This window comes from Leuresthes tenuis, unplaced genomic scaffold (genome assembly GCF_036924035.1).
Source record: "Leuresthes tenuis unplaced genomic scaffold, fLeuTen1.0.hap1 SCAF_18, whole genome shotgun sequence".
In the NCBI taxonomy this organism is placed as follows: Eukaryota; Metazoa; Chordata; class Actinopteri; order Atheriniformes; family Atherinopsidae; genus Leuresthes; species Leuresthes tenuis.
In genome coordinates this window covers 21,321,607-21,348,009 of record NW_027325372.1, presented here as the reverse complement: position 1 = coordinate 21,348,009, position 26,403 = coordinate 21,321,607, and the positions used below count along the sequence as shown (strand labels likewise).

Below are 26,403 nucleotides of genomic sequence, written 5' to 3'. Positions count from 1 at the left end.
TCGTTGGACGTGAAAGCGTTAGAAAAAGAAGCAGAAAGGTTTCAGGAGAAGAGGTAGAAACATTTTATTGATGTGTTAAAATGACTTAAACATTTTTGTTTAAGCGGATTATTCCTTTAACCTGCGCTAAGGTTTCTTTTGGTTGAACCGCAGAGCTCAAACACTTCTTCAGTCAGTGTATTTTTGTTCTTATTTGTTTTACAGCACATCCATGAAATACACAGATTCAGTTGGAAACACTGTTAAACTACGATGATGCAACTTCTAAAAAAAAAAAAGTGCTCCGATAGAAGCAAATGTCACTTGTTCCTTTAAAAAAAAAAAGTTGATTAAAATCCCTAGAACTGGCTCTGAAGGTGAAGTCTGAAGGTGTCTCTGCGTGGGCTCGGTGTGCTCTGGCCCATCCCAGCACTGCTTGTGATTTGGCGTTGGAAGGTGGCGCGTCCGTGCACTATCTCAGGTACTCGTACACGCTGTCGTCCAGCGTTGCCACGCCCAGGATCTCCAGCAGCTTCAGGCAGGCTCGCGTCAGACTCATCGTCGCCATCTCTAATCTGCCCGGAGGAGTTGAGCTTTATTCGTTCTGTGCCTCTGACCGTATCGTATGTGACTGATGCAAATTAGCCGAAACGCTCACCTTAAAGCCACTTCAAACTTGAGGCTCTCCCACGTCGTCCTCCACCAGCAGAAGATCCCCAGACTGGGAAGTATCCCCGTCTTCTCTGCCTGGATCTTCCCCCAGCCGCGCACCGCACTGGAAATACACATTATTGGTGCTACAATACTGTTTTATATCTGTTTTTTTGGCATTTTGATGCAACTGAAGAAATTGGAGCAGATTTGCCCTTTATAGATGCCCCTCCCTCCCTGAACATGCTGACCTCTTGGCCATAACAAAGTAGCGGTCCACCGGCGCTCCCAGAGTGATGTTGATGCTTCGGACCGTGTTGATGTTCCGGAAGACCAGCAGCATGGGCCGAGGCATGGACTTTAGCACCTGCATGACGCTTCCGAAGCGGTTGATGGCCATGTCACGCATGTAGGCCGTCTCCTCTCTGCTCAGGATGTTGGACAGGCCCAACTTGTGCATGTTGATTGGTCGCTGCAGCAGCATCTCACAGAACAGGAAGTACTCTGCAGGGAAGAGAAATGACTGTGAAAATAAAGTGGACCTCTTTAACCCATCAGAAAAACTTAGGAGCCTTATTTTGTATTTTTAAGTCCTTCCATTTCTTACACACCAAGAGGCAAATTTAACATTTATTCATTCATATCAGCCTTGAATGTTGGTCTTCCTCACCTTTGACCCCCAGTTTATTGGAGTATTTCTTCATTGCCGCCTCGTCTCGCAGGACTATGGCCCGCCACAGTTTACACAGGGCCTCTCTGTCGCTACGGTCAAAGGTCACAGTTAGCGTGGCAAACAACACGTGCAGTGACTCACAAAAGTATTCCTGCCCCTTGACGAAATGTGGAAAAGTTCGAGGAATACTTTTGAAAGCCATTGTAAGCGCTGCAGAAGCGTTTATGGCACCGGCTCATCCGGCACTTACTGCTGACTGAGGTATTCGTACAGGCCGTGGTCCAACAGCACCAACTCGGCCCGTCTGTCGGGACCTCGTCTAACCAGAACTGCGACACAACAGGGAGAGAAGGAACAGTCAGCCATCACAGCCGTTTCTTCAGACAACCGGCATAGTTCACAGAATTATTTTACTCTCTTTTTTTTCCCCAGCACAGTAATTCCTGATTTACAGTGTGCAGGTTAAGACTCCACGTGGAGAACCCTGGTCAGAAACCTCTGGTTCTTTCAATTACTGCCTGCTTTTTAAAGCTATCTACATTCAAACAAAGATATAAACACGTCCCGAACTGCAGATTTTATCCGAGTCAACGCTAGAAGCCCTAAAACCCCCCAAAAGACAAGTCATCGACAGCAGGTGGATACTTGCAGAACCGACTTAAAGTAAAAATATCCAGTGTGTAAATAAATGACATGCCGAGTTTTCCAGTTACTAAAAGAAGATGGATGAGACCGGTCACTGGAACATGCCATAACAAGCTACATGCTGCACAATCATTCTTCTGACTTCTGGTTGAGAAATGGACACGAGACTTGTACCAACCGTTTCCAGGATGTGGGTCTGCGTGGATGAAACCGGTGTAGAATATCTGCTCTGCAAAGGTTCTGATCAGCTTATCTGCAGTCTGACAAACGAGCACGTGATCGAGTGAGTGTGTTCAGACATTTTCATACCGAGGCATCACTTGAAAGTACCATCTGTCATGGGGAGTGATCAGCTTACGTCTTTCAAACTGATTCCTTGTCGCTTTATTTCTTCCACATTGTTGATTTTGCAGCCGTGACAAAACTCAGCTGTCAGCACCCTCTTTTTGTGTTAAAGAAGGAAAAGATGACACCGATGAGAGGAAGGCGGAAAGCAGAAGGAAGTGTATTTGTTGTTTACAGCAGGTTAAAAAAAAAAAGAAGCTTACCTTACTAGTTTGCTTCCAGAAGACTTTTGGTACAACTACGAACGGAAAGTGCTTCAGCTCCTCTGCGCACCGCTCAGAGTTCCTGGCCTCGTTCTCAAAGTCCAGCTCTTGAGCCAGCGTGCCCTTCAAGTCCTACAGAGATGAGACGAAAGACTAAGTCATGGAAAGGCTCTCTGTTCAGCAATGAATTTGGGGGCTGTTCAGAATTGGTGCCAACTTGAGTCCTGGGTGATCAAATGGCAAGCGGACAGCTGGAAGCACAGCTGGAAGCACAGCTGGCAGCACAGCTGGAAGCACAGCTGGCAGCACAGCTGGCAGCACAGCTGGAAGCACAGCTGGAAGCACAGCTGGAAGCACAGCTGGAAGCACAGCTGGAAGCACAGCTGTGAACGTGCTTGGGACGGACTAAGAACACATTCAGAAGTGCTTCAGGATGCCTCGACCGGAACCAGCTGGTCTCTCTTGGAATTCATGGGACACTGGGTGGAAACAGATGTTCTCTCAGCTGTTCACTGGTGATAGGATTACCCAGAAGGCATGTCAGCATCAAATGTGAACATGCCCTATGATCATTTTCTGACCTTAAGGACCCAGCGGAACCCAAAACTGGGGTGCATAAACTTAATAATATCCAGCAGGATCTCCAATGTTCTGATATCTCCATCGAAGCGATCCCTGAGGTCAATATACTGCACCTGTGGGGTGACAAAACATGCTTTTTAAATCGAACCCCATAAACAAATATCAACAAACTCCATTCATTTCAGGAGCTTCCACTCATGAAAGTGAAATATGAGGCATTTAAAGGTTACTAATGTTGAATTCGAGTAACTTTAACAGCAAAAAAAGGAAATAAAACACTGACTGATGCTCACCTTCACAGCGACCGGAGTCCCGTCCAACAGCTCCGCCCTGTGCACCTGAGCCAAGCTGGCCGCAGCTATGGGCTCATAGTCGAAGGTTTTAAAAAGCTCCTCTGGACTTTTGTTGAAGTCTTCTTGGAAGAGAGCATCCACCTGTTACAGACGCAAACACAGGCGTGAGAAGTCACAGGCCGTCCTTCCTGTACTTACACCGTGTGCCTTGTTGTGTTGCAGCTCTCACCTCTCTGTACCTCCTGTTCAAGGCCTTGTCCTCCAGTATTTGCAGCGTGCGTATGTACTCTGGGGGCAGCAGGTGGCTGAAGGCGCACAGACCCTGGCCCAGTTTGATGTATATCCCTCCATTCCTTATGGCCCCTTCCACTATGCACTCTGCTGCCCTCTGGTGGCAGGCTGACATCTGGGTCAGGTTGGATGGGCTGCTCTAGCAGGGGAGGACAGCAGGATGACGTGACTGACTGCAGAACACAGACACTCACGGAGCCAGTTCCAGCTGAAAGGAAAGCTGGAACTGAGCAGCTCACTTGTAATTAGACCTGGAATTTACCTCATCCAATCCGTGCAGAGACACATTGGTGGTCCACCAGTAATCGACAGAGATTAAGATCCCCACAGAGAGAGACCTGGGGACACAGATAGGATGCTCACTTCTTCGTTTGTTTCTTTTCTCTCTCAAATGATTATCAGATATCACAGTTGATTTATTTTGAAAAATATCTTGAGAGCAGCAATAAGCCTCGTAACTTCTGGCGCTGTGGGAGGCGTTTTGAACAGATACACCAACGATCTGCTGCATTAAACACAAGGGCACTTAAAGGCTCTCACACACCAAACCGACATTAAGATCCAGCGACGACCAGAGAACCCCCGCTGGGGAAAATAGCATGTTAACACAGACCATGTCCAACTCTCAGCTGGGACAGAACTCTGCAGTGCAGAATGATTCTGTACAGAGCTCAGCAACCAGAAGACTGAGCAAAAAAAAAAAAGAATCAAAAACCGCCAAAGAAATAATGACGGTGTCACATCAAGTCATTTTTTAGGTAGGCATCTTTTAATGGGGTAACAACTCAAAACTCTGTGAATTACTGACAGGTTGATCTTAACGGTCACAATTTCTGATGCATTCAGCGGTCAAAAGAAAGAGAAATGTGTGGATGAGAGCAGCTTTATCGGGAATTCAGCTGCATGAATATACGCTTCACTGTTTTTAACCAACAAGAAAAAAAACACGTTATCCCTTGTGGTTTATTACTGCCGGCTTATTTTTGTGGTTTGTGATTTGAATGCTTCATAAAAACATAACTACATCAAATAATCCATATGATGTGTTGGTTTTTAAGTAAAACACATTAAACTAAATCAAACAGACACTTTACTGGTTATTAAAAACTAACAATGATCTGACTTTATGACTTGTAGTCTTAAGATTACAATACAGGTTATTAACACATTATTACACTGTACATAGAGTAAGCTAAAACGAAACAAACTGGGTACAAAACAAAAAATGATCCTAAACTAAAGCAACTGGCATTAATAAGGCTGGCGCGATTAGCCTGTAAAACACATTTGCTGGAGAGTAGAAATCCACTAAAATCAGTCAGATTACATTTCATTTAGCTTGTGTTTTTTGTTTAGCTTTGATCTGACTCAGCATGGGACAACATTTCAAACTAAAAGGGGTGCAAAAAAGCCAAAGTTTTAAAGAGGGGTTTTCATTTTTAAACTCGTGTGTTGAATGTAATTCATACCTGCTGCGGCTTTTGCACCGCAACAACCATCTCGGCTGTGTGAACACAACAAAGAGGCGTATCTTTGAGTGCCTGAAGGGAACTGACTGATGGTATTTTCTCAACCTTGAAACTTCCCTGTGAGGGAAAACTCTTAATGTGTTCTGGTGGTGGAGCCTAATTAGAGCAACAAAACAATATTTAGAGTGAAAACAAGCCGTTTTATTTCATTGCTGCAGCCAAGAAATGCAACTACAGCACGGGAAATGATGGTAGGAACACAGTTACCAGGGTAACCATGGCGGCTCACCGCGTTTATCAAGTACCGATGACATTTAGATTCAGACCTGGCTCTGAAAACCCGGAACAGTGTCAATTAAATTCAACAGTGTCCTTAAATTGTAAGATACTCTGAGAGAGTTTTCAATGCGAGACAGTTGAAGAAACAAAAAGTCTAAACTAGTTTAAAGCATGCTAATGTGAACGAGGACCATGCTGGAGAAAAAGCTTTATTCCACACCATCACTCTCAGGTCACCTTTAGATGAATAAAACATCTTCAGATTTAACTGATGTGATGAGACCATCTGCCACCTGTAATGTTCATTAAATAAAGCTGTGGGGGTGTAACCCTACTGTCGTAAACACAAACCTCCCTCTGTGCCCGGCACATGCACGGGACGTGCACGAGTAATACCTTCTATTTGTGTTGTATGTGCTACTACAGAGATTCCATTTAAAAGGCTGCAAACTTCCAGGTTTTGGTGTGAAAATTTCACTTGAGAGGATGTTAGTTTTAACCCACCTGAAGTGGCTAACGGAGGCCTGATAAGAGACGGTGTGGGGCAAAGCTGGAAACAAACGTTGTAAACTGCGGTATCTCAGCCCCCAGAGCAGTTTCAGGCCCAGGAATGTGCATGATGAGTATCAGCGTACTTCAAAATGAGTTTTGGTGGTTCACACAGCCCTCTGGTGTTGTGTTAAGGTTACTGTGATCATTTATGTGACCTTAATGGGTACAGACAGGTCGTACCACTAATGTTTGGTGCAAGGAGAAGGTCTGTGGCTGAGAATGTTCCAGCACTGCCTGCGTTTAGTTGCTACAGCTTCACACTTTATGACAAACACCAGAAAAAACTCTAAATCAATGCAGCATGAAATTTCAATCTGCACTTCATCTATTGTCACTGACCACTTTCCCATACATCCACTCACATAAAACTAAGACGGGCTCACGTATGGACTGTCCGTGTTATCAGGGACGCTGTTGATGATGATTATGGTTATTATTCAAGAAAAAAAGGGGAACAAAGACAAAGACAAACCTGCAGAAACGACCAAATCCCTCAATCACAATCCTCATCTTCCTCTTCTCTCTGGGGTCTGATACAGCATACTGGACACCCACCGCCACAGGTACACCAACAGAGAGGCCGACAAGCGTCTTCCAGAACAGCCCCCTGCGCTTCCCCTCCCTGGAGAGAGTGAACACAGTCCCATTTCATCAATGCAGCAGCTTCATCGCAGAAAGCAGCCAGGACTGGAAGACTCTGACCGGACAGGTGTTTGGTACCTGAGTGAGCTGAAGGATCTGGTTGCCCGGAGCGATGAGCTGGGATGCGGATGTCTTCGTAGCTGTGCCAGATGATGCCGGCATAATCGTAACTAAAGACAAAAGGAATCATCTCAAGCATCGGCAGATACAAAGAAACAAATAGTTTTGTTCCATGTTTTCTTTGCAGCAGGCTTTTGGAACAGAGAGTGAACTCAGGACAGTGAAGAGGCCTTTTATCCACTTCCATCTACTCTCACAGTACAGGTTCAAAATGTGTGTTTGGAGTAAAAGCAGAGAGCGCGCATCTCTGTCTGTGTGTGTATGTGGTGGTGTGTGTGGGGGGGGGTCTTCCTCAAGGTCAATACTGTGTTGTTTTTGTTCGCTGTCTGCATCTGAGGGACAAAATGTCTCTCCAGCTGACAAATTGATTTACAAAGAGCAGTGATGCCAGTGACCTGAGCACCGACATATCAAAAAAGGCTCTCCGTCACTCACACTCTGAGAAGGGCCAATCTGGAGACCGAGTCCCCCAATTCCAATGAGAGAGAGTGACGTGGAAGTAAAGAGAGACACGAAGACGAGTCGAGAGAGTGCAAAAAAAAAAAAGAAAGTTTTGTTCAATACCATTTTTCTCCTGTTCCTGTCATTTCTACAACGGAAGTGTAAAGGGTGACAGAAAGCTGTGGAATGCAGCTATGTAACACTGAGCAGAACGTAAAAACACTCATTTAAAATTAATGAGTTTTCCACATGACACATCACAAGTCAACTGGCTAACATGACAGCTAATTACAGTTAGCTGTGAGCCACCGAGCTAACTCCAGCGACTTCTTCTGCTGACCTGAGCGAAACATCATTTTAAAACAGCATGTATTTACCACTCTGGAGGTCTCCCCTGTCATGTTTCCCGGAGTGATAAACCTGCTCTGCACACGGCGACGAATTCACGTCAGGAAGCCAGGCTCTTCCCTATTTCGGACTTCGTTTACGTCTGTACCACCTCCTCCAGCTACGACTAGCATGATTACCAAGAGTTAAGGACAGGGGGCGAGATAAAGCACTTCCATTTACTTCCGTTTTCGCTTTAAAATGGTTTGTCAGAATGAAAATACATGGAGCTTACAGTGAGACTCTCCTCGGGTATACAGTTGTCTCACACTTTGTCGTTAAAAACCGCATCTTTGGATTTTTTTTCTCAAACTCAATAAAGCATATTTAGGGCCTGACATCTTTGCTCCGAACACAGCAAGTCTGTAAATTGTAAGTGGGTGGACGTGTGGACATTGCAGACAGGCAGACAGGCTGGACAGCTCTTGATAGCACACTCTCTGGGAGGAGGTACTGAAATAAGACGTCACTGATTAGGTGGAGTGGCGCGAGGGCATGCCCTTGTCCCGAAAGTGTGATTATTGAAATTCATGTCTCGAACTTCTTTCAGCTTCAGCCTGAAGGGTACACTGTGCTCCACACCCATGTGGTCGTAAAAGTCACGGCACTTTGAGGGTCGACATTTAAACCGACATAAAACGTGACCTGAGCTTTTCTCCTTCTGCTCCACTGTGCCTACGCCTAACTGCACGTTAATTACAGCTGGTATTGGAAAAGACAGCGAGCGTGACAGTCGTTTGAGCTTATTCACCTGCGAGGAAAAAGTCATATGATAATGCCAAGTGTGCCGCACAAGACACTTATTCATATGTTACACAACCTTGCATCAGTTTGTGTCTCATGGGTCCCATGGTCCTCAAGGCAAGCTCACTGGAAAGTTGCAGTCATCATAAATAAAGCCATATTTCATTATGATGTTATATTTGTCGTATGGTGCACTGCAAAAAAGGAAAAAAAAAGATAGTTGGCCCTCATAGCTGCTGTCAATGTACAGTAAGTCACGTCAAACGTGTCAGTTTTAAAGGAAAGAAAAGGGAAAAAAGATTGAGCTTTCAAAATAAATTTGATGAAATACCGCCTCTGCACTTAAACGATTAAATATTGTGTTACCTTCGATAATAATCGGCATTGTAATCAGTTAATATGATAGTTGTATAGCGCATGCAGTGAAAGCACAATTTCAAAAAGTTAGAGCGGACAATACGGAGCTGTTAAGCGGGGCTTTTATTTTGAAACATGGCAGAAACGCGGTGTTTCTCATCTCGCTGCTCTCTTGTCTACCGGATGCTGTGTCGACCCGTGTCGGTGCAGTGTTGCGCTTTCCTGTTTACGGGCGGGAAGAGCGAAAGAAACTGACTGTGGAGGCTGCAGTGTTTAAATCTCCAGCACATTTGTTTTAATTTTACTCGATGTCGATGGTTTGCCCGATTTAATGATACACGGGGCATCGCGAGGTCTAGTGTATACGTTGTAAAAGGACCACTGCTGGAAACTAACGGGATTTTTGCAGTGTGCAGGGCAGATGGAGGATCCTCCTGCAGATTCTGGCGGTGGCGGCGGTGGTGCAGCTTCGGCGGAGGGCCCCGAGGTGCAGGTGGCGGATATGTGCTGGCCGACCGGGGCTCTGCCTTTACGGCTTCTGGAGTGGAAAGTCAAACCCGGGTCTCTTGTTAACGTGGACTCTGTGCTAGCACTATGTGCTCCCATTCCTCTGGAAAAGGGGGCAGAGGCTGCCAGGCTGCCAGAGAAGAAGGTGAAATCGGACCGTGCTGGAGTAGTTAAGGAGCTATGCTGTCAGCTTGGACAAATCATTCCTCCCGGGTGAGTCACTCTGCCTCTTATATCTAGCTAATGTTAACCGACCCGGTCTCTGCTCTGAAAGGCTCCAGGCTGTATGACAGTTGAGTTTTGGGATGACTTTTGTAGCCACTGACTTCAACCTCAGTTATACGTCAGTTAGCTAAAAAGCTAAACTTGCTAACTTATCTACTAGCCTGTATGCTAGCCAAGTCAAGTCAGTCAAAATAAACAAACTGACTTTCAACTGACTCTTTCGAAATAAAAGCGGAGCCCTCAAATTGAAATGTTTCTGAACTTTTTCAAGTGTTGTATTTCTCATGGGATAATAGATTAATTAACAAAGAAAGCAAATCTACAATTCTGGTATTTGTTCACTCGTCACTTTGGTAAACTCAGACTGATGCTTCCAGGCAAGGCAATATCCGATTTTTATTTTGAAACCAAAATCACGTGGCGGGCTGTCTCGCATTTTTTGGCTTGATGCAGGCGTCTGTCGCGTGCAGCAAATGTGTTTAAGGGCTGAGTAGATTGACAGGTGAAATAGAGGTGTTGCCCTGTTTAGTTGGAGCCAGTTTTATATGTCATATACATATAGAGATAGATATTTAGACATATATATGTATGGATTTGTCAGCCTATTTAATACTGTTTTTAAGTTTTACCAAATATACTTAAAATATCTCACTTTTTAGGCATCTAGAAAATATAAGAAGTTTTCGTTTCAGACAACTGAGACAAAACTGATTTGCTGTCACATCTGTGACAAAGGAAGGTATTGTGCTGCCTTCAGGTGGTGCTTGTAAAGTCCCGCTTCAGACTTTTCAAAATTCACACTGCTTTTGTTGTGACAACCGATAGCCAGACAGCGGAGGTGGAGGTCTGTTTCTGAATAACACTGGACAGGAACTTAATCAAACTTGGTTCCATATCATAATAAGGTTTATGTACATCAGCTACAGTTGTTGCCGCTTTGTCCCAGTTACAAAGCAAGTGTTTGTGTGTGTATGTAATCCAGTGCTTTTCCATTGTGTGAATACATACAGTACACAACTTAGTGAGTTACAAGTTCTTTAGCATACAACATTTAGTTGGCATTTAGGGTATCTAGGCTTCACCTGCTATACATGTAAATGTTAATTTAATGAGAATTCTGTTTAAAGATGGAGCTGATTACCCTGACTGTTTGTTTTTGGTTTGTTTTGTTTTCAGGGGTGTCATCGTCAGAATCGAAGAATGCAGCCACCCCATAGTGATGAAGGGTTTATGTGCCGAATGTGGGCAGGATCTGACCCAGTAAGCGTTTTTTACTTCTCTGTGTAAAAACTCTGCTTGCATCACCATTTTTTTAAAACTTAGAACACTTTTGCTTGCATGATGATTTCTCACAGCAACATTTTTGCTGCTTTCACACACGATGCCTAAAGTGATGTAAAAGTTCTGGCGTCACCTGATGAGTTTCGACACCAGTGAAGCGGAACAATTTAGACCTTAATCATCATGAGGACGAGACATTCATTGGCATGACACACATGACAGTTTCCGACTGATAGTATTTGGGGTATATTTCGTTTCATTTGGTACCGTCAGATGGCACCGGAGAGCATACACTGAGAGCAGAGTCCCTGAACGCACCCTTGTGTCACTTTGGTACAGATGCCTAAATTACTGCTGTCAGTCAGAATCTGAAGATAAATTCAGTTTAACAGATTTTATTAAACAAACCTGCTGTTCTATTACTGTTTTTACTTCAAAGTGAGGCTGATTTAATGAAAGTATTAACTGAAAAGATGCCTCTGTTGACACACAGCGTCACAGATTGCAGTTTGTGATTACTCGATGTAGATGCCTGGTGGCAAGGTAATCGTTGTACATCCCGCAATAACATGTTTATTTACTAAAAACAGTCTCTTAAGTAGCTTAAAGCACTGCAAACCGAACAACTGCTAAGTTTAGCAACTTGATAGATCCTTCTCCTCTCAGTCACAATATGCTCAAGGACCTGAGAGATGCACAAAGTACCTAACTCCCACTCTTTTTTTTTTCCTTTCAGGCTCCAGGGGACAAATGGGAACCAGCAAGCTCCCATCTCCACAGCAACAGTCTCCATGGTGCACAGCGTCCCTGAACTGAAGGTCAGCTCTGAGGTGAGTCATATGATAGAGATACACCTGGAAGACTGGAAGCACTTTGACCTCGGACTGTACACTGACACACTACCTTGAAAAGTAGAAGATACGTCATTTTTATAAAAAGGGATGTTTTAGATAATCCAAAGTAAAGAAGCCCTGAGTGAGAGATCTTTGAATCTCCATTAGCAACCTACGGGACAATCTCAGGCCATACACTCATACACTCATGAGTGTTAACATTTATACACATTTCCAGTGGCCAGCCCCTAACCTGTCTTAAAAGTGGTCAATTAATTCTTTAAGTCAGCTCTGAAAAGCACAGTATAGTGTAAGCATGGCAGTCTGGCAACAGCATTCTAAGTTAACTGAAGTCTGTAAAGGTTATATTTACTAACTCTATACTCAGTACATGCTCAGTACAGAGTCAGTGACAGTAGTACAGCCTGATGTAATAAATGCATAGATAACAATTTCTTAGTATTTGGAAGATGGATTGCTCTGAATTGTGAGTGTTTTGAGTCACTGATTGAAAATGACAAAAAGATTTCTTTCTACATCCGGATGTGGTGCAAGTGGAGATTGAGCCAAGCTGTTAAGGAACGAAGATTCTGAATTCACATTTAGTTATGCTGAGTTGTAGAAAACAGTTTGAGCTCAAACATATTGGTGTTTTCTTGCACGATGGGAATGATGTTGGAGCAAATTTCCCATCATCGGCCTGTAGAAGTTGGGTCGTGAACATGCAGTCAAAATATTTGTTTCTGTTTCGCCAACCGCAGGCGAGTGTATTTGTTTGACTCCTGCATTTTTGGACTTGTTCAGCTCAGGTGAACACAGCTCTGTTTATCCATTGAAAGGCACTCGCATTAAGTCTTCTACACAAGCAAAAACAAGTGCAAGAGATATCTGAGAAAAATGTTAATCACAGACTTATTTTTAATCTACTAAAAGCTTGGTATAGTATGTCGATTCTAAAGTATTGTTTGCATTTTTTCCCCGTCATGTACTGCCCATCACCTTCCATCATCCTAACAGCAAGCAGAGCAGCTGGGCAGAGAAGACCAGCAGAGGCTCCACCGGAACAAGAAGCTCGTCCTCATGGTGGATCTGGACCAGACGCTGATTCACACCACTGAGCAGCACTGCCAGCGCATGTCCACTAAGGTAGTAATCCCTCATGTTGTTTTATTACACCCACTAGCGGTGTTACCTTACCCTGGTACTGACAATACTTCTTATATCATAGGAATTAGATGCCGATAGGATTTCGATTATACACTTATGATATGGTTTGGTCCCAGCTGATAAAATCTAAACATTACTGATTGCGGGCTGAACGGTGCTTTGGTGGTTAGCACCGTCGCCTCACAGAAAGATGCATGCGTGGGTTCTCTCCGGGTACTCCGGCTTCCTCCCATTTTCCCAAAACAAGCATGTCGGGTTAAATGGTGACTAAATTGTTCCTAGGAGTGAGTGAGTGAGTGAGTGAATGTCAGCGTGAATGGTTGTGTGTCTCATTTGTCTCTATGTGGCCCTGTGATGGACTGGCCACCTGTCCAGGGTGTACCAGCCTCTCACCCAATGACAGCTGGGATAGGCTCCAGCCCCCGTGACCCTAAATAGGATTAGGCAGGTATAGAAAATGGATGGATTGATTATTGTTTGCAAATTGCAGATTTTTAACTATTTTCCCAGGTCCCCCTACCTTGTAAGTCGGTTACCAAAGACAAAAAAAAAGGTGAATCAAATTTTTTTTATATATATATAGATATTACAATGATATTGTTCGTGGGAATCTAATTGGCTGCGATAATTGGGTAGTAAGAATCTTATCCCAGTCCTAATACCCACATGTAATAAACCTGTTTTTGTCAGTCCGTCACCTATTCAGCTTTACCCTGAATCACATTTTGTAACAATTGTGCAGTATAAGCACAGTTGTGTCTCAGTTTAAACTGAAATGAATGGTTTGATTGTATTATTTTGGTGGTTTACCGCTAAAAGCACATCCGAGGAGCGGTTTCTTCACAGCGGCCTGCTGAAACTGCTTCGGTCGATTCGAAATCTTCCCATAAGATCAGATGTTGATATGATAATGTATGCTTTCTGTCTTATCTTGTTTCCTTCAGGGTATTTTCCACTTCCAGCTCGGGCGAGGGGAGCCTATGCTCCACACACGGCTACGCCCACATTGCAAGGAGTTCCTGGAGAAAATTGCCAAACTCTATGAGCTGCATGTCTTCACTTTCGGGAGCCGCCTCTATGCACACACCATTGCTGGTAATAGACAGATTACTGCAACTTCTTTGCATAATAGGCATAAGTGCTTTAAAATGCATCTCTTACCTTGTTAGGTGCAGTAATTCAGGTACCGATTCCATTCATTTAGAAATGTAACAGAGTATATACAGTTTGCTCAGCTTGTACTTCCTGTTTGTGTCCATAAGAGGGAAGTGTCTGCTCATGCTCAGTTTGAATCAGCGCCGTGCATACAGTGTGTAGTAGCTAGCTGGGTTGTTAAACTTTAAAATGCATATTAAAGCCAGGAAATGTTTGGATTAGTCATTTTCGGCTGGTTGCTCTCCAAACTAGTTGGAACTTTGGACAATTCTGGGTTTTCCAGTTTACATTCGACTGCATTGGCCTTTGCTTTCCTTCTCAATGTTAAATGTCTTCCACTTTTATGATTCAGGGTTTTCTTATATTGAAGTGTAGGCAGGGGGTTCACTGGCATCCTGTTGGTATTCATGCCGCAGTCGTTCATCACAGTATATGTAATAACAGCAGCTCCAGTCCAGTCCAGTTCTGCCTCTATGTGATGAATGTTTAATGCATTTTGAATTGGATTTTACTACTGACCCTGATGCCCATAGATGGGTGCGTTTCAGAGCAGCGCTCCTGTTATTGACAGTTTCTGTAGTGGTTGTAACGTCCTCTACAAAGCGCGTCTCATGCAGACACGGTAGATCTGTCTGTGTGGTCCCATGGCAGCATTTCTCCTTCTCATACATTCAGAAAGTTTGACGGACTGCTTTTGAAAAAGATGAGAGGGAAAAGAAAAAAAGTGAGCATGTTTCACCAGTGAAATAGCTTCTGTGAGAAGATCAGGAAACACAGATGGATGAGAAGTTCAGCTCAGTCGGGGCGTTTAAATCTACATTTGTCTTCTTCCTTTTTTTTAGGCTTTTTGGATCCTGAAAAGAAGCTTTTCTCGCACAGAATCCTTTCTAGAGATGAATGCATCGATCCGTTCTCCAAGACGGGGAATCTTAGGTGGGAACTGCCCTCTGCTAAACGTGACAAATGAATCAACCTTCCAGTGTAGCATGTGGTGATCCTGCTCTTTTCCTTTGTGTCTCCCTACATCGAGTCATTTAGAGTATGCTTTATGTGGTTTACGTTGAGAGTTAGGAGGACAATCTGGCTCCATTACCTTTGATTGCTGGTAGAAGAGCACAAATGTTATTTCTTCTCAGCGTATCTTTTTAATGGCTGTCAGTGACTTCAGCAACGTTCCTTGCAGCTGAAGATTGATGTAAGAAATCTAATTGCCCCTCATTTACCTGCCATTAGGGCTGTCACACCATCAGATTTTCACCGCACATTTATCTTGGCCAAAAAGATTCTCGTTATTGCGATATGAACAGAAAACAGAAAAATGTAGTGCTTTTTCTCAAAATAGGAGGTAAGGAACATTGCAAATTTTACAGATCCCTTACAATATTATCAGAGGTGTATCACATTCTGTATATTCTAATATCACAGTTATTGCCAGTACTGGTCACGAATGCGACACCACAGATGAGTTTTAGCGTCTGTCACGATGCTCAGAGGGTTTACTGATATTTCGTGCATGTTTTTTTTCCAACAGGAACCTTTTCCCCTGTGGGGATTCGATGGTTTGCATCATAGACGACCGGGAGGATGTTTGGAAGTTTGCGCCCAACCTCATCACTGTGAAGAAATACATCTACTTCCAGGGCACAGGCGACATCAACGCTCCACCTGGATCACGGGAAGCTCAGATGGCCAGGAAAGGTACCGTCACGCTCTGAGAGCATGATGTGCTTCAGTACTGCAGTTCAGATAAAAGCCAGCCTTTAAATGTTTGTTTTGTTTGATTCAGTGTCTTTGTACTGGGTGAACAACAAGGACGGACAAAATGAAAGAAAATGATATAATCTGGATGTACTACTGGGTCTGGGTCCACATGAACACATATTTGGGCTTCACATGTACACCCACTCAATCGAAGGCTCTTTCAGTGTTGTAGTGTGGTCTTTCCCACTGTGCCAACTTTCTTTTGATTTGGTTGTTTAGCTCCTTTCCCACTGAGGTTGCGCTATATCATCACTAAAAGTATATTCTCACGCCGCCGCTTTTGACTTCCTCAGCTGTTGCAGATTTGCAGCAATGGCGTGTCAGCCCAAGGTTGTGTGAAGGGAGCTGTCAAAAGCCAACACGGCTTAAACCACAAGCAGCATTATCATCAACAGCATGTTGATGAGCTGGCGTGGAGGAGCTCCAATACTGTCACCTTTCCACGTCCTTCTGTATTGGGTTTGAAGTATTAGCCCTTCATGCAGGGAGTACTGTCGGTGGCACAGTGTTACTTTATTGATTATCATGCAGGTAACGTACAGCTTCTTGGAGCCTGCCAGTGTGACTGGTTGGGGGTTCATTAGTAATGTGGGGCTTGTTGTGTGACTTCTCCCCCTCTTTTACACCCGTCTTGGAACAGCAGCAAGGCTTCACATACTAAATCCCAAAACAGTTCAGAGGTAGAGGTGTATGGACAGTTTGTTATGTTAATAAAATACAAGCTTCCACTGTGAGGAGTCTACTGAGCCATATTATTCACAGCCTATCATTGGAGATTCATGGTTCCTGATTTTTAGTGCTTCTTGCCAAACTTTAGACCGAAGCAGATTTGAATTTAGATACAAGCAAGTCCATAAAAAGCCATCTCGAGATATATGTGTAATGTTAGGCCACACATTTCATTGTATTTGGGAATGTAAAAGCAGTTTAGATCAGTTTATTTTGTATTCAATGTCAATTTACAGAAAAAAGGGTACTCTCAGGGTACTCGATGGAGCTAATCTCAACTCCCTTTGAACAAGCATTTTGGAAGTTTTGTCCATGGTTTAATTGGCTACATTTTGATTCTAAGAGTTGATCTACACTGAACACTACCTCCTCAGTTTATTTCACGTCCCTCTTTTGTCAAGTCAGCCCTGTGGTTCCAAGTGCTACTTTGAGCAAGCAAACTTTTCTTTTTTTTTATCTGCGCTGTTGACAGGTTATTGCCTCACAATTATATTTGACGCTCAAACAGTCACTAGCTCTGAAGTGACTCAGTGTACCCAGAGGAATCTTTTTTGCCTGAGAAGAATTTTCTACTCTGAGAAGTATTTGCCAACAAGGACAAACCAGAGCAGCACTTTCTAAGCTAAAATCTCTGTCTATAATGTACTTGTGTGAAATGTTAAGAAGGTTATTACTAAGAGATTTTAAAATGCAGGGCAACTGACCTTCCAGAATGCATTAATGTTAAGTACATGAAGAATCAGGCCCTATCTATCAGGGCTAATGAGAAATAGTGGTTTCAAAAGATGCACGTTATCTAAAGTAGGTGAATCAAATATAAAAGACTGCATTAAACACATTAAAATAGACACCCATTGTCACTTTTATTTCTTCAGAATTAAATGGCTGTATTAAATGTGCAATGACCTATAAATACCCGCTACCCGATTAACGGATTGACGGTATAGAAAATGGATGGATGACCTATAAATGTGAGGTATGCTTCTGTTCTTTTAACCTCCATTCATTTTGTTTAAAAAGGAAGCTACTGCAGTGAGGTTACTGTAATAGTAATATCTGAATGGTCTGTGTGACTGTTTTACATGTTTAAGTGCGGCCCAAAGCATTTTAACAGGAAATGCTAACAAAGTAAGCTAACATTGATTGAAAGCTTACAAATGTTTTTCTTTTTTTTTTTCTTTTGTTTTTTCTTTAATCCCTGTTTAAGTGCTTCTTTTTGTCAAGCTATTCAGCTGTACATGTTATTTATTGTCTCCTTTCCTGATTATACAGCAGTGTGTAATAGAATATATTGATTATAAACATACACTAGCTAGCACAGTTATGTGCTTGCTAGTGTGCAAAAGAAGTTAGCACCAACTAGTTAGCTATCCAGAGGGCTTAAGGAGCCCATATTACACACATCCAATAATTATTATTTTATATTGGGGTTCCACTAAAAGATTTAGTTCTCAAGTGTTGAAAAAAATTAACTAAGGCATGACGCAAACGTGGCATATCGTAATGTTAGCTTATGCAGAAAGAAGCTAGAAGCTGGACTACAGACAGGGCACAGTTGGGAGCAGTGTTTTGTTTAGGAGAGAATACTACCTTTAGTGTGGATTTAACCTTTGAAGATCTTTTACATGCACAGAAAGCTATAAAACACACTTAGTATTGACAAAAAAAAGAAGAAAGTATTAAATGTTCTCTAAGCCTTGCCTCTTGATGCTCCTGCTCCAGCAGGTGGTCCCTCAAGTCGACCAGCAGACAGCACAGAACAGGCCGAAGAACAAAATAATGGCCTCAGGAAAAGGGCAAAAGACCACAGTGGTTCTGGACAGGACGGACCTACAACACCTCAATCTTCTCAGGGAGAACCAGCAAATGAAAAGACACACCTCGCAGAAGTTGTGAAGGATGACATAGGACAAAGTCAAGCGTCAGAAACCGAGTCACGGTCTGAGTTGGAATCAAAGGAAACTCAGGTGGATGACCACACAAATATCAAAGAAGATGACATCAATAGGACACGAGGGGCACAGGAAGGTGCAAACTCATTAGCACCAGGTCATGAGTCCAATAATCTCGATTTTGACCTTTCCAGTGACAGTGACAGTGACAATGACTCCATTACAGAAAAGCCTCCTTCATCAGACAGTGATAGTGAAGCCAAGTCTTGCCAGACAAAGGAGTCTGGAAAGGAAGGAGAGGGGCAAGACCCCCCTGAGGTAGATGGGAAAAGGGAAGGGGACAGTAAAGGTTGTGTTGAAATAGAAAATAGCTCTGACGTAGCGGAACCTTCAGGTGTTCTACTCCCTGACCCCGAGGTCGGAAATGGATGCTTAGATCGGAGAGAACCAGAAACAGAATCCCAGAATAGTGAACAATCTGGAGTCACCATGGGCGAGGAGCTGCTGGATCAGAGCATGGAGGATGAAGAGGAGGAGGAAGAATCCGATAACGACCACGATGATCACCTGATCCACCTGGAAGAAGTGCTGGAAAGGATCCACGCAGAGTACTACGCTCGCTACGAGAGCTACCTGAAGAAGGACGCATCCAAAACGCCAGACATTCGTAGGATCGTCCCAGAGCTTAAGAGCAAGACGCTCGAGGGCACAACGATAGCGTTCAGTGGTCTGTATCCAACCAACTACCCCATGGAGAGGACCCGTGAGTTCTACCACGCCAAAGCACTGGGGGCCAAGATTGGCAAAAGCCTGATTCTCAGCTCTCAGGATCCCAATCGGACAACGCATCTCATCGCAGCAAGAGCAGGTATGTTGATGCACGCCTTAAACCAGACTATGAAGCCAGCTTGCTAATAACAGCGTCTTTAACATGAACCAAGCTAAAAGTTTCAGTTCAAGTCTAACTCAAGTAAACAAACAAAATAGCCGACTTCAGCAGCCATTTTCTACCATCAGGGGATAACTGCCATCTGCACTGTTTTCATGCACACACTTTTTTTTTTTATGTCTGTAGCTTTTCTGCAAATTCATCCGTCTCATTGAAAAGAAACTTCTCCTGTTATCATAGGCATGTTAAAGGGAAGTTTATATAAAATGGCTTGATGATCTCAAGCCTTTAAAGACTGCTATGGGTTTGTTTATGCATCATATTCTGTGGAGCTCATAAGCACCAAGGCTGCCTTTTGTTAGCAGAGACCCTGCTTATTAACATTCAGGATTATGAAATGCTAAATATGTCTGAAGGTAAAAAGAGAAAAATTTGATTTAAGATTGTATTCCATCTTTACTTCCGCATTGCAGCTTACATTACCCGCTGATTACAATTCCATGAAACAAATGGAATCTTTTTAAAATTGCTGTTATTGCTTTGCTTTATAGTTCGGGTTCGTATTTAGCAGGGAATCAGATTTCAGTACAACTTTGACTATTTAATTAGCACATTCGCGCCTCAACTGTCAGTGAGTTTCCTTGGATTTGTATCTTTAAACTTGTGCAAAGTTTCACAAAGCACTTTGAGTTGTCAACTAGACTAGAAAATCAAAATGAATACAGTCAATTTACCTTTTCCCTTGTACTGAAGTGTCTCCACTCAGTCCTAAAATGTAGTCTGCGGTGTGTGGGAGTCTGAGTGAAGGTAGTGCATCAGCGTCAGTAATCCAGTCCCGTGTATAGATCAACGTTGCTCTTCCTGTTCCTTGGCAGTATGATTTAATATTTCTCTGTGAAGAAAATGTTCTTGTCCTTTTGAATTTAGTCCAGTTTATCTAAATGGCACCATATTGCAACACAGAAAGCCCATTTCAGATCACTTTAAAGAGAACGTAAGCAAGTTCAATAAAGGTCTAATTAGATAAAGTTCAAAACTATTAAGCTGTGATCCAATTCGCATCATTACGTCCCTTCAAGAGAAGTCACAGGGAACAGTGGAGAGGAGAACTCCCCTTTAACAGAAGCAAAGCTCCAGCAGAATGGCGACCCGTTGGGGTTTAAGAGGAGAGGACCGTCTCCATCTCTTCTCTTCTCTGCCAGATTTGACTTTTTAGCCAAAGTCAGCCAAAGCTAACGGAGCAGCAATAGTGGAAGGTGCCGATAACAGGACAGCGTTTTACACAAGATGGCGCTCCCATCCCAGCATGCAGCTTGGCTTAACGTACCGTCACATTCTCTTTTGGCGTTACTGTTAACCTCAACGGTACACCGATGTAAAAACAGAGTGCTTCGTGTTAGCATCAGGATTAGCATGGCTTTCAGTCCATGTCTGGTTGCTCGGGGTCTTAAAGCTCAGCTTTCCAACGAAACGTTTGCTTTGTTTCAGCACGTCGTGACTTTATGGGTATGTTACTTTTACAGTCTGCAACAGGTGGCTGCAAATAAGCGACCCAAAGATTTCATTCATTTTCTTTCTATCAAACTTTAGTCGTGCTATTTAGGCAAAAATACTTCTCTCAGTGGATTCAGTGACTTTGAATGCAGTGTCCCCCAGCGTCCTCTTGCTTTCTTTGATGTTGGGAATTATTTTATCTTCTTTCACTTCCAAGAAAGTTGCGTCGCTGATCTAAATTATTCAGCAGACACTGGCATTGTGTGGTAATAGCTTTTAGATTTAAAGTCAAAGCGAGTTTCTTTTCTCTTTCTTTGTTGTCGAGCAGGCACAGAGAAGGTTCGTCAGGCGCAAGGCTGCAATCACCTCCATGTCGTCAATCCCGACTGGCTCTGGAGCTGTCTGGAGCGCTGGGAGCGGGTGGAGGAGCAGCTGTACCCGCTGAAAGAGGATTACTCCAAGACACCAAGGTATGGGAACTGTGGCGGCCGCCCCGATTCCAGCTGAACTTGTTGCTTGGAATATGAACCGATGGAAAATGTGTTTGAATCTTTGGTGACTAAAACTCCAACTTCTTTCTGTGAAGGAGCAACAGCCCAGCAGCTTTTCCTGACTGTCAGGGCTCATTTCAGAAGCGTCTTTTCCAACCAGCTCCCTTCCACCCCAGACCTCCACCAGCGGCTCCAGAGGTTCGGACTTATGACGCGGTCACGGGAAAGCTCATCCGCAGGGGTCCTCAGGCGCCACGTCCTTCACCCTACCTCCAGCCGACGCTCTCTGATCCCAGAGAGCAGTCCGGTCTCAGGTACCGCATTATGGTTTTTTCCACTTTATGATGAAGGCTGATCGGAGTCCTTGTTTTGTCATGTTTGCTCTTTCTGTTTCTGTTGAGCAATTGTATCGATTGGCCACGTTCACTCATAACATTCATAACCAGCTATCGCTTTGTGCCACTGTTGGTGCACGTATAAGAGGAAGCATAAAAAATGCAAAATTTGCTTTCCCATATCGGCCCTTATGGTGCATCATAACAGTCCAGCTGGTGAGTCACATTTCAGTCTGTGTGACTTCCTGTCCTGCACACTTGGTTTGTTGATAAATGTCAGTTTGAATATGAATGGAACCAGAAGTCAAAAAGCACTAAAGCCGTGTTTTAGATTGTGTTTATCAAATTCTCTGATCTGAAGAGGAACAGATTATTCTTTCTGTCTTGATATTTCTGTTTAGTCTTGTTTGTTGAATTTGAAGAGATCTGAAGGGGGCAGATAAAGATTCCTTTGCTGTCGCCATGCGAAGGCATCGCACAGTGAATGCGTCCTATGGGCCTCGTTTCCATCACTCGTTTCTCTGTAAGCTAAAACAGCTGTGGTGTATTGATACTGTACCGTGTGAATAACCCCCAGTGGAGACATAGACTCCTTCAGACAACGGCTGAGAAACAATCAAGCCCTCCACCAAACCCTGTTGTTTTATGGATTGATGGTGGTCAGGGAGCTGCAGTCTGCAGTACCCAGAGGAGCCTCTGAGCGCTCGTCGTACATCTTTTTATCTCCGTGCTGGGTCTTCATAACAGTACAATTCAAGTCAACACGGAGTGATTTCTTCCCTCAGTCGTTTGATTTCCCCTGCAGCTCGACAGGAGTGTTGAGGCAGGTATGAGAAAGCCACCTGAAAATCATCTCTCTGAGTTTGTCCTCTCTTTATGCATTTGTCTGTGCTACATGGAGGTCCAGGCTTGACTTTTTAAACGCTCCTCCAGTTCAACACATACCCTCCACTCAAAAAAATGTTCAGAATGATTATATCTGTGTTGATACTCTGTAATTGATCATCTCAAGTGGAAAATTGGCCCATTTTATTCGTGGATTAGATACACAGTGGAGTTTTCACCGAGTTGCAAAGGCTTGGATCGAATCATCAAAGAAGATCTGTTCAATTAAGCTTCCCCCAAAAGGAAGCGGAGATGCCATCTCCTCACATTAGCATATACATCTTCTGGGCCCTGGAGCCTGTGCACTTCCCATCATCAGTGTACAGCCTTAACCTTCTCACTTTGTTGTCGTGAACTGTATAAGCTGATTGCGTACTGTCTTTGCTAATGAGTTCTACTCCGTGGCACTTCCTGTAAAAAAAAACCAAAAACTTTATCACGACGACACAAAGAGCAGAAAGTAGGTCTGAAAATTAAAAAGAAAAGGCAACAAAAGCGCTCATTCATTCTCAGGTTTGTGAGGAAATTCCTCTTCTGTTGGTTCAGTCGCTCACATTCATCATCCTTTGTGATAAAGCTGCACATTTCCCCTGTATATAGATTCCCCAGCCTTCCTCCACATGATTTTAAAAGTAGCAAACAATCAGTCATACCTAAACATAGTTACAAAGTGTTTAGCAGGACTAAAGCAGTTTGCACTTTTTTTTTAATCTTTACTGTATCCCAGGGGAGCGGCACAGAGTCAGCAGAATGAAGCCGCAGGATCCAGCCAAGACCACGAGCAGCCGGGACCGTCTCGCCGGAAACGACAGCCGAGCATGTCGGAAACGATGCCTCTGTACATGCTGTGCAAGGAGGACCTGGACAGCATGGACAAAGAGGTGAGGACGACGACTGCACGTGCAGAAGGGTGCCAGTTGATGTTTATGTCCCATGTATGCAGCCATGTAAAAAAAAAAAAAGACAGTTTGCTTATTTCACTTAGAAAGAAGGTCATATCATCGAACCTTAGATGTGTCATTTATTTATTTAACAAGAACTGAACCAAAATCGATGTTTGAAAGACAAAATACACTCCACAAAACAGCTTGTAGAACCAGCTTCACCATCAATAACTAGAGGTAACTGTTTTCGGTCTGACAGTGTCAGTCTTCCACATCCTTTTTGGTCCACGCTAATTTACATTCCTTCAGTTCATTGAGGTTGTCTGACATTTCGCACCTGTACAACTCTCAGAGTGAGGTCTGGACTTTAACTGGACCATTGCAGCACCTTGATTCTTTCCTTCTTCAGACATTCTGTTGTAGATCTGCTGCTGTGTTTGGGTTCATTGTCCTGTTGATGACCCAGTTTCAGCCCAGCTTTAGCTGTCAGACAGATGGCCTCACATCTGACTCTAGAATACTTTGGTATCCAGAGGAGTTCATGGTGGACTCAATGACTGCAAGGTTCCCAGGTCCTGTGGCTGCAGAACAAACCCAGATCATCATGCCTCCACCACCGTACTTGACAGTTGTAATCAGGTGTTTGTGCCGATATGCTGCATTTGGTTTTCTCCAAACATCATATGAGGAGAAACTGTCGGACTATGAGTCGAAATTGCAATTTAAATATCACCACACAGCTGCCATTAAATCCCACGTAGTTTTTTTAACTTTATTTCCAGCCATCTTTCTGTTCTGATGTTCAGATCCGTCCACGTCTGGGCTGTCTGCTGTCTGCATGTTGTATTTTTTTGAAGTGATTACTGAGAGCTCTGCACCTCCTGCTTGGATAATGCACTTTAATTGAGTCTGAATTCTGCTAATGCTTCAGCGGGGAGAAAAATGCTCACAGCAGACCCTTGAGATCTGCCAAGAACCTCTCAGTAAGTGATTATTCCACAAAAGGGACTGTGTGGGTTTGTCCACGTCGAGCCTGTCGCGAGCCATGTTTGAGATGTGGTTCATGGTGATTACCTGCTTTTTCATGTAATGGCAGTTTTATGACAGGAAAGCTGAACCGATGCTCAGTTACCGTTTTTCTTAGAACGAAAAATAAGTTTTTAGTGTCTTATTTGCTATGTATTTTATTTGTTTTAAATCTGCACCAATCAGCAGGTGACTTTTTTATTTATTTTTTTTCTTTCAGGTGACTTAAGGATTTGATGTGAGAGGTGTCTGTTGGTGCACAGTGAACCATCGTTACACTCTGCAGTTGGAGTTCAATATTGAGCATTTTGGTCACGATTATGATGATTTGTTGTCTTGACTCCTACTTGGTTTGTCAGTAGTAAAAAACAGACATGCAGTCTGTGTGTAATGTTCTGTTTGATGGTTTCAATCTCTCACATTGTTAAGGAGGAATTTTGGCCCGCACTTTCCAGATTTCCGCTGCTTCAGTTGATTCGTTTTTGTGGGCATCCCACTGCAGCGTGGACTTGATTCTTTTCTCCTTTCTTGGACATTCTGTTGTAGATTTGCTGCTCGTTGTCACAGAGGACATTGTTCCAGATGCCTCGTGGTTTGTTCAGATGTGACTTTACAAACCTAAGCTGCCTGCCATGTTCTTTTTAGAGAGAAGAGGCTTCTTCCTGCAATCATTCCAAACAAGCCATACTTGTTCAGTCTTTTTCTAATTGTGCTGTCATGAACTTTAACATTTAACATGCTAACTGAGGCCCATAGAGTCTGAGATGTAGCTCTTGGGTTTTTGACCTTGCGGTGAACTTGCTGGGACATCCACACCTGGGAAGATTGACAGCTGTCCTGAATGTTTTCCACTTGTGAAAAATATTTCTCACTGTAGAATGATGGACTCCAAATAGTTTGTAAATGACCTTATAACCCTTCCCAGACTGATGAGGAGCAACAATTGCTTCTCTAAGATCACTGCTGATGTCTTTCCTCCTTGGCATTGTGTTAACACACACCTGAATGCTCCAGACCAGCAAACTGCTAATTACCCTCTTTATTCATTTGGAGGCAGCAAGGGTGCACTTAGTTTTTTACACCGTTTCAACATTTTATCCTTCTTTATTTGAAGTAAATAACGAGACGGCGCAACATGTCCTGAGTTGTCATCCATCTGAGGCTGCAATAAACTGTGATCTTTAGGAGCTGTTAAGGATTTTATGGCGCCTCAGAGCTGAAAGAGGGTGTACTTTCTTTTTCACATCACTGTATATTTTCATACAAGTTAAAAGTGTATTATAGTCATCCCATTCCTTCAGGGTGCGTCCTTTTGTTTCGAAGCACATTTAAGATTGTTAGCTTTTCATGGAGAATGGATCCTTTAAGAATCAGTCGTTTTCTGACCATCTCTGTCTGCAGTTTGAGCTCGAACAGAGTTTGCAGTGGACCCTGCAACGAAATTAAAAGTTTAAGTTGATGCGGATGAAGCGAGTGCAGAAAATAGATGGCTGGATGGATAACTGAATGATCTGGATGCCACTCTCATTAGTCATGCTTTACATGATCAAATGGCTGCTTGGTTCTTCATTGAATTGAGGTTTGATAACTCTGTCGATGAAGGCTAATAACTGCTGTGCCATCCCATCTGAACGTATCCTTTATTTTCCTTTTTTAGGACCCGTCATCCACGGTTTTTACAGGAATGTGTTTGAAATGTCTCCCTTCTGGGTCCACAGTTTATGCAGTTGTGATATTCTGCAGAAAGTTGAAGTCTTTGTTGCTGCAGCTATGAGGTTTAGAGCTCGTTTCGTCTCCCGTCGCTAACGAGCTGCAGAGATTTAAACACACGGGCGTTTCTCCAACACTTTCCCACAAAATAATCCCATGTGAACTGCTCTGTTGTTTAGGCCATAGGTCTTCCACTAAGTTGTCAGTGTCAGAGAGTTGTTCTTGGTTTGGATGAATCTGAGTTTCGTTGTCATGGGAGCGGTGTGTTCTCTGTATGAATAAAAGATCATATTTGGTATTTTGAGAGCAGACGACGTGGTTTTGATGACATCATAGGTGAGTGCAGATGTTATCAACGTGTTGTGAATTTCAGAATTGGACATCTGTAAATCACCATAAAAGGAGTTTGGATAAGTTTTTCCATCTGAGCTCTCTGGTGGATCCCAAATGAATTTGCTCCCTTGTGTGAGGACTGCGCCCGTGCAG

At 43.4% G+C, this 26,403-nt stretch overlaps 2 protein-coding genes across 4 annotated transcripts in view; one reads left to right on the top strand and one right to left on the bottom strand.

The window, feature by feature from the left end:
- Nucleotides 1-47: 47 nt before the first annotated feature.
- adck5 (aarF domain containing kinase 5) lies at nucleotides 48-7,698 on the bottom strand. The gene is made up of 15 exons (XM_072370960.1): nucleotides 7,543-7,698; nucleotides 6,683-6,774; nucleotides 6,435-6,584; nucleotides 3,925-4,000; nucleotides 3,601-3,801; nucleotides 3,372-3,512; nucleotides 3,078-3,191; nucleotides 2,497-2,628; nucleotides 2,307-2,390; nucleotides 2,127-2,208; nucleotides 1,554-1,632; nucleotides 1,301-1,392; nucleotides 882-1,134; nucleotides 638-754; nucleotides 48-554 (listed from the first exon to the last, which is right to left on the bottom strand). Exons 1-15 carry the CDS (start codon nucleotides 7,564-7,566, stop codon nucleotides 452-454), a joined length of 1,740 nt encoding a protein of 579 aa, XP_072227061.1. The 5' UTR covers nucleotides 7,567-7,698; the 3' UTR covers nucleotides 48-451.
- A 1,146-nt stretch (nucleotides 7,699-8,844) lies between these two features.
- The window catches only part of ctdp1 (CTD (carboxy-terminal domain, RNA polymerase II, polypeptide A) phosphatase, subunit 1), a 64,344-nt gene continuing 46,785 nt past the window's right edge, over nucleotides 8,845-26,403 (top strand). For 2 of the 3 annotated variants that reach the window (XM_072370957.1, XM_072370958.1), the window contains exons 1-11: nucleotides 8,845-9,373; nucleotides 10,562-10,645; nucleotides 11,403-11,496; nucleotides 12,517-12,645; nucleotides 13,611-13,761; nucleotides 14,664-14,754; nucleotides 15,353-15,519; nucleotides 18,034-19,071; nucleotides 20,915-21,056; nucleotides 21,173-21,391; nucleotides 23,025-23,178. In XM_072370957.1, the coding sequence (XP_072227058.1) occupies nucleotides 9,075-9,373; nucleotides 10,562-10,645; nucleotides 11,403-11,496; nucleotides 12,517-12,645; nucleotides 13,611-13,761; nucleotides 14,664-14,754; nucleotides 15,353-15,519; nucleotides 18,034-19,071; nucleotides 20,915-21,056; nucleotides 21,173-21,391; nucleotides 23,025-23,178 (2,568 nt within the window). In that variant the 5' untranslated portion in view covers nucleotides 8,845-9,074. The remainder of the gene's footprint in view (nucleotides 9,374-10,561; nucleotides 10,646-11,402; nucleotides 11,497-12,516; nucleotides 12,646-13,610; nucleotides 13,762-14,663; nucleotides 14,755-15,352; nucleotides 15,520-18,033; nucleotides 19,072-20,914; nucleotides 21,057-21,172; nucleotides 21,392-23,024; nucleotides 23,179-26,403) is intronic. The other variant, XM_072370959.1, reaches the window with a different exon arrangement.